The 7,855-nt window shown below is 35.3% G+C and overlaps 1 protein-coding gene across 1 annotated transcript; it reads right to left on the reverse strand.

Annotated features, from left to right (window-relative positions):
- Nucleotides 1-4,142: 4,142 nt before the first annotated feature.
- LOC104863334 (olfactory receptor 7E24-like) lies at nucleotides 4,143-5,060 on the reverse strand. The gene has a single exon (XM_010625706.2). It carries the CDS (start codon nucleotides 4,971-4,973, stop codon nucleotides 4,143-4,145), a length of 831 nt encoding a protein of 276 aa, XP_010624008.2. The 5' UTR covers nucleotides 4,974-5,060.
- Between the last annotated feature and the right edge of the window lie 2,795 nt (nucleotides 5,061-7,855).

Consider the following 7,855-nt stretch of genomic DNA (forward strand, 5'->3'; position numbering starts at 1 on the left):
ACAACCTACAATGTGGGAAAAAAAATTACTAGCTGCTCCTCAGACAAGGGACTATTATATAGAATATATAAAGAACTCAAAACAATCAGCCCCCCTCAAATATAAAGACCCAAATCAAAAATGGGCATCTGAAATGAACAGACATTTTCAGACAAAGAAGTAAAAGCAGAAAGTAAATATATGATGTTTCACATCATTGGTCATTCAAGAGATACAGATGAAAACAACACTGAGATTCACCTCACCCCACAAAGAGTGGCTGCTATCAAGAAATCATATGATGACAAATGTTGGTGGGGTTTGTGGGGAGAACAGAATCCTTCCCCATTGTTGGTGGGAGTGGAGACTGGTGCAGCCACTATGGAAATCAGTAAGGAGATACCTCAAAGAGTTCGGACTAGAGATTCCATTTGACCCTCTGCCATCCCTCTGCTGGGTATCTTTCCAAAAGAATTAAAAGAATCACATCACACTGATATATGCACACCAATGTTTATAGTGGCACAGAATCATATCACACTGATAGATGCACACCAATGTTTATAGTGGCACAGTGTGTAATATCTAAAACTTGGAAACAGCTCATTTGCCCATCAGTTGGAAACTTGGTAAGAAGATGTTGTTTTTCTATAAAGTGGAATATTACTCAACCATAAAGAATGAGAAATTAGATTCATTCATAGGAAAATGGATACATATTGAGGATATACACCTAAGTTAAATAAATAAGTCACACATGTGTAAATACGGAATAGTTTCTCTGGTGTGAATAAACTGTAATAGTACATAAGGTTGTAATGAGATAACTGACATTGTGAAATAGGAATAAAAGGGGTAAAGTGTAGGGGAAGTGGGAAGTATAGGGAAAAGGTAATAAGGGAAAAGAAAAAATGTGGAAAATTAAAAGATGGAAATAAAGTATTTTTAATTTGGGAGGGGAGGAGTGGGTGAATGGAGGGCAGGGACAAAGGGAAAAAATGAGAACCAAGACCTGTCATGTAACTGTACAAGATCCCAATAACTAATGTTACTGTACCATACACCTAAAATGTACCAATAAATGCAATAAAAAATTCTTATGCTTCTCATCACACCATACAAGAGAAAATTATCAGATAGTATGAGGGTAGAGTCTGTGTTTGAAGTCCACAAACTAAGATATACTCAATTTCATTATTGATCACTTACATTTTTCTCAGTAAAAACCAATAAATTGTGTCTAGACATCCTTCCTATGTGATTCCTGATCAAGATATATCATAGTGCACAGGAAACATTTTCACTTGCCCCCATTAGAGAAAATAGGATTCTGGCATAAGAGTTAGAAAATTAATACTATAGACAGGTATCACTGACTTGTTCCTAAATATCCAGTGTGTAAATCTATTCACCTCTTTTCTGTTACTGCTTTTTGGCAGTATAGATGGAATTACTCAGCTTCACAATATTTTTGCACCTTAAGCAAATTTGGAATTTAAATGTTTAGTTATTTTTGTTTTTGTTCAATTAGAGCACTCTATCTTTGTAAAAATAGCATGTTTAGTGCTAGATAGAACTGTGAACAGGAACTGGGGTGTAGCAGGATGCAAAGTGCTAAAATAGTCCTCAACCCCATTCACAATATTACACTGTTCTCTTTATGAATATCTTAATTTTTTAACCAGAAAGATATTTGTTATTGTCTTCAAATAATTTAACATTGTAGCCTTTTCTAAATGAATATACAGTCACTATGTGTACACAATCTTATCACAGCATCTCTTTTACCTTATTTCTAGTTATACAAAATATTCCTAACAGAGATGAACTTGTGGGTAGGAAATTTATCAGTCTGTAGTAGCTACAGAGATTTTTACTTTTAATTTGTATTACACACCAAGACTGAGATAGGATCTAAGGAATCAGAAGTGACAGTCAGTTAATCTTTTCCAAATACATGTATATCATGATACAGATAACAAAAAACAGTCTCAAAAAAAAAAAAACTGAAAACAACTTCAGATCCCGCTCATTTTGTTTAAATAGTGTGGAATTTGAGTATTTTATCATTAGTTTTATTAATAATATATAAATCACACTTACACTCATATTATATATCTGTTAGCTATTAGTAACAGGAGCAGCATTTATTACATATTTACCCCATAGTTGATACAGTTATGCCAAATAGAAATAAACATGAAAAAAATGCTAAATCTCAAAGTTATGAAAAAAAACTTGCTTTCTGTTACAAAACTAAAGGAAGGAGATAGGATTCAAAATTAAATTGTCAGTCTTTGTGCTTGATCCACAAAGCTTTTCCTATGTTTCCAAAAGATCAGAATATTTCCATCGGAGGTTCAGAGGCATACATCACAATTTTTTCTCCAGAATGTTAAACTCTTCTGTTTCCTTCGTAACAATGAAATGATACCCTGATTTGATTTCTCTTCTTGAGTTATAGAAGACTGAAGAAAAGACTTGAGGAACATGTGGATGGATTCCAAAAAAGCCTGGAGTTTAGGACAAAATGAGATCAGTTCTAATCATTATGGCCCTTCTCTATCTGTGATCTTTGCCTCTAATCTCAGAAATCCTCTCTAGACTGGATGCAGTAGGTGTCCCATCTCCTTTCTCCTCTGATCTTCTTGACACTCCAAAGAGTAGAGCATGGAGAAAAAGGGGTCCTTTCCTGGAGAGGGAGGGAAGAGAGACAAGTGCTTGGATCTTGAAAGGAAACAGGTGCAGGACACTCCAAATAAGACTCCCTGTGTGTGTAATCAGACAGCTGTAGGCAAACACACATTCTTTCTTCTCTGTCCAATACACTGTAACTGATTAAACAAAAGTACTGCACTCCTATTTTCTTACTGTTAAATACAATGATTTAAGAGCTTGTCCTTGAGAAACATTGTACAGATAAAATGAAGCAATTTACAGGAGCACAGAAGTTGATTGGATCATGCCATTTACAAATCTTTCCAAATTGGTTCAACATGCTGTGACTAACCTCATAATTACTCACAGTCCTTTTTGGGTGTTTAGGTAGCTTTTTATAGAGTGACAAAATGTACAAATATGGATTCAATGTCTATGGGTAGCAGGACCATTGTGGGAATAAATAAAAACCAATTGAAAAATTTAGTCCTCCATGAAAATCAAGTCTAAATTTCATTGTATTCATAGCTAAAACTGTGACAATCCAATCAGGCTTTCTCACTATACACTTTCATGTATTTGTTCATGACAGAAAACAATGTCTACAATAGTCCTTTCTCCATCCATTCTCTCCCTAAACACTGAGTAAGGCTGTGGCTCTACTAAGTTCTGTCCAAAACTATGAATCCCATACCACTTAGTAAACTGAATACTAGAGAGAGCTCTGAGTCAGCTGAAGGAATCAACCATCTCACATATGGGCTTCCTATTTCAGAAAACCTCAAGGAAGAGATGTAGCAATGATCCCAACTGGAATGGAACAAACAAAATCAAAGCCTGGAGGAATAGATGAGTATGAACTATTTTATGTCTTGGAGGTTCATTGCACACAGTTAATAGCTACCTAAATTGATCCATGTTGTTGCCATCTCTAACTTCTGAAATTAAATGGGAGCTGATAAAAAAGATAAAATGAATGTCCACAAATGACACTGGGTTCTTCCCTTACTCAGGAGGAATTTCAAGTGTATTATTTGGTAATTTATTCCTTAAAAAGTAAAGTCCCTGATTGGAGGGGAGAGAGCACCCCTGTAATCACAGAACTTGGGGGCTGAGGCAGGAGACTTACAATGAGCTCAAGGCAAGAATGGGTTTCATAGTGAGTGCAAGGTGAACTATATAGTAAGACCCTTTATAAAGAAAATAAGTTCTCAAATTTTTATTGTGGTAAGATATAAATAAAGTTTCATTTTAGTTACTTTTAGCACAGTTTGATAATACAAATGATAGTATCATTTTTGTGTAAGCATTACTCATACCCATCTTCAGTAAATTATTATCTTCTCACCTGAAACTTTGTGGTCTTATGGAAACCCCTAAATTTTATGAAACATCAAGTATAATCTAGGGGGACCAAAGAAGTAGTATTTGTAGGTGAATTGTGGGTATATAATTTCTCTACAGTTTCAATCCTACATTCCAAATGAATGCCAAATGTCCTAGAATTAAATGCTCCGACTGTGGAGCCTCTTCAGGGTGTTGATAATGTCTCTGTTCCTCAGGCTGTAGATGAAGGGATTCAGCATAGGGGTGACCGCAGTGTACATCAATGAAGCCACCATGCCTTTGCTGGAAGAATATGACTCAGCTGAACCAATGTAAGTTCCAATAGCTGTGCCATAAAATAAGCAAACCACTGACAGGTGAGAGCTACAGGTGGAAAAGGCTTTGTATCTCCCACCAGATGATGGTATTTTGAGAATGGAAGAAACAATTTTATAGTAAGAGAGAAGGATTCCTAACACAGGAATAAAGCCAAACATGGTACCACCAAAATATGTGACCATAGTTTTGATTAACATATCAGAACATGAAAGGCTAAAGACTTGAGAAGGATGACAGAAGAAATTGGCAATTTCTGCATGCCTAAAGCAGGTAATTTGTAAGGTAACTAAATTGTGCAGCTGGGAATCCAAAAGGCTAACAAAGATAGATAGAAAAAGTAATAAGGCACAGAGGCGAGGATTCATAATGACTGCATAGTACAGGGGGTGACAGATCGCCACAAACTGGTCATAGGCCATCATAACCAAAAGCATGTCATCAATACAAATAAATATCATAAAAAATGTCATCTGTGTCAGGCAGCCCACATAGGAAATTACCCTGCTGTGAGTTAGGTGGTCCACAATCATCTTTGGTACTGTAGTGGAGATGAAACAGATGTCAACAATAGACAGGTTGGAGAGGAAGAAGTACATGGGGGTGTGGAGGTGGGAGTCAGAGATGACAGCCAGGATGATGAGCAGGTTCCCGAGCACTGTGACCAGGTACATGGACAGGAAAAGTCCAAGGAAGACAGGCTGCCGGTCTGGGTCCTCTGAGAAACCAATGAGATGGAATTCTGAGACAGATGTTAGATTAAGTGGTTCCATAATGCTTCAATACCTTTCCCAAAATTCACTGGAAAAATGAAAGCAGTAAATAGCACAAAAAACTCTACATGTAATAAATTCATATTTTTGCATTCAAAATATTCCATGTGGTACATAAAACCTTTAGCCATATTGATCCATTGTGAAAATCCTTTTGTGAAGAACTTTTTCATTATTAGGTTATTCATTATCCACCTTGTTCTGTACACTCCTAACTTCCATTCTAGTTTACAAAATTATAACATTAAGAGAGTTTGTAATTCTATGATTCCAGTGAAATACTTCCAACTCTTAAATAACATATAGATAATCCTATTAAAAACTAAGAAATATTCAAATATATCTTATTCTTAAAAGTGTTACACATTTCTTTACATAAATTGTCTATAATTAGTGTAATATCTGGGTTTGTTGGTCTGAAACTTAATTGTTCATAATCAAAATACATTGTGTTAAACTAATTAACTCTCAGGAGTGTTTCATCATTCTTTACTTTTCTGATCTTCATTTTTCAAGGATATTAGAGCTCCTGCAGTCTTTGTTGTTTATAAATTACTTAACATGTTATTCCTATTCACACCCATGGTGAACTCAGATTTGAATAAGCAAGTTCAAATGCATGGGTATGATTTTGTGACATGATTATGATGGATGTGGCATTAGTGCATACTGTTCTTGTGAATGATCAAGAATAGTAAGCTGTAAGAAGCATGTTTGATGTTTTGTATTTTATACAGATTTATGTTAATAAAATATAAAAATGGAAATAAAGAGTTTGTAAATGGGGAGGGGAGAAGGGGTGAAGGGAGGGCAGGGACAAGGAGAAAAAATGAGAACCAAGAACTGTCATGTGAAGGTACAGGATCCCATTAATGAATGTAACGGTATTGTAGACCAAGATTGTACCAATAAACTCAATTAAATATTTCTAAATGGATGCTTGTTCTCTGAACATAAAAAAAAAGTGCAACGCAGAAGTTATTGCCTGTGAAATAGAGAATCTTTTACACACAGAGGCTTTTTATTCTTCATCAACTAATGAAAACCATTACCTGGAAATACTTTATATAAATTGTAAGTTTATTATTATGACAATATGTTTAAGGTTATTCTGTCATTCTGTTGATCAAGTTAAGATATGTATACAGTGTAATATATCAGTGGGAAATACTTTGATTTCCAATGAATAACATGAAAAATTTTACTGCTTTTTTTTCCCGGAAAAGTTAGCCTTTACCACTGGCAATCTCTCATTCTTGAGGTAAAACTTCAAAATAACCCTGGAGTCTGCCCAGTAATTAACTCTGTAGGATGATACACACAGAGGTTTCATCATCTTAGAGAGATAAAATATTTATTCTGTTGCAGTGAACAAGACTCAGCTCTGGAAAGAAACTCAGGAAATTAACAATTTAGCCCCTTGTCATTGATCTGCTGCACCATGCATGATGTGTGTGAATCTGCTCTCCTGGCCCGTTCACACTGCTTGAGGAAAATAAGAAAGCAACACTCAACACTCATCTTGTGTAGTGGCAACTAAAGGAATTTTGGAACACAAGTAAGACAGCAATTGTAAGTTTTATTAAAATAAAGAATGATATCATATCTTTAGGAACTTTACTGATGAATAGAGTAACTTTATTCCAATGGCACCATAGCTTGGAGTGATATGAAGTTCTATACTGCATCTCAGAGTGAGGCATGCATATAAATACGCAAATACAAAATAAAGTATCCAGTTACAAAAAGAAGAAAAGAGTAACTTAGTTCTCAGAACCTAAATGGTATAAATATTATTCTTATAATTAATTATGATGATAACTAAATTTTATTTTGCTCTAATTTTCTGTACTTTAACCCCATGGAATCACTCCATATCTGAATAACTTTTTGTGCAGTCGTTCCAACTAGAAAACAACACTAACGTCACTGCTACCTCAGAAATTTTAAAAATGTTCACTCTACATAAACAAGAAAAAGACCTGAAATAATTAAAAATTAAATTGACAGATGATGTCCAATGCAATATTATTTTATTGTTTCCCAACCCCCACACACAAAATGAAGCATTTGTTCAGAGGTCTTCACCACAGGGTGCATAAGAGTTACAATTTTTAACTCATATCCAAAATAGAAATAAAAGGGAGGCTTGACATAGACCAATTTGAGGTTTTGTGAAAGAATAAAACTTCAATGGTATATTTTAGTGGTGACAGGAAAGAAAGCTGAATATCAAGAGCTCACTCCGTGATTGTTGCCACTCTATGATCTATGAAATCTGTACCTGTCCATCCTCTGGTGGAAGTAGCAGGTGCCACCCACTGTTCTGGGATCTATCAGGAACCTCCCAAAAGAAACAGTGAAATGAAAACAGGTCTCTTCCTGGTTTTAGCAGGAAGTAACATGGGTTTTAGTGTTAAGGGGACAACCTGCAAGGGTTACTCTTCATGGGATGGCCCGTGTCTATAATCACACAGCCAAATTCAAATGTGACTTAACACTTTTCTACTTAATAGCTTGCTGCAGACTTCATTAAAATGAAGTCCTCTCCATTTTCTTTAAGCAGTAACAATGTGAACCCTAAAATTCCACCAAGACAAAGCACATGAAATGAAACCAGCTGCACAGAACACATTGATGAGTTCCTGAAGTATAGCAAGACCTCAAAACAAGTTAGTAGCCATTACTCTCCTATACTTCAACATCATTATTATCATCTTCTTCCTCTTTTTGGGTCTCTTAGCAAACACTGCAGAATAATATATTTTTGCTACTATGAGTGT

Source organism: Fukomys damarensis, unplaced genomic scaffold (assembly GCF_012274545.1).
Source record: "Fukomys damarensis isolate Sample0158 unplaced genomic scaffold, DMR_v1.0_HiC HiC_scaffold_30, whole genome shotgun sequence".
NCBI classification, from domain to species: domain Eukaryota; kingdom Metazoa; phylum Chordata; class Mammalia; order Rodentia; family Bathyergidae; genus Fukomys; species Fukomys damarensis.

Coding starts and splice junctions, on each gene's coding strand:
- LOC104863334 (XM_010625706.2), bottom strand. CDS start 4,973: ATGTACCTGGTCACAGTGCTCGGGAACCTGCTCATCATCCTGGCTGTC.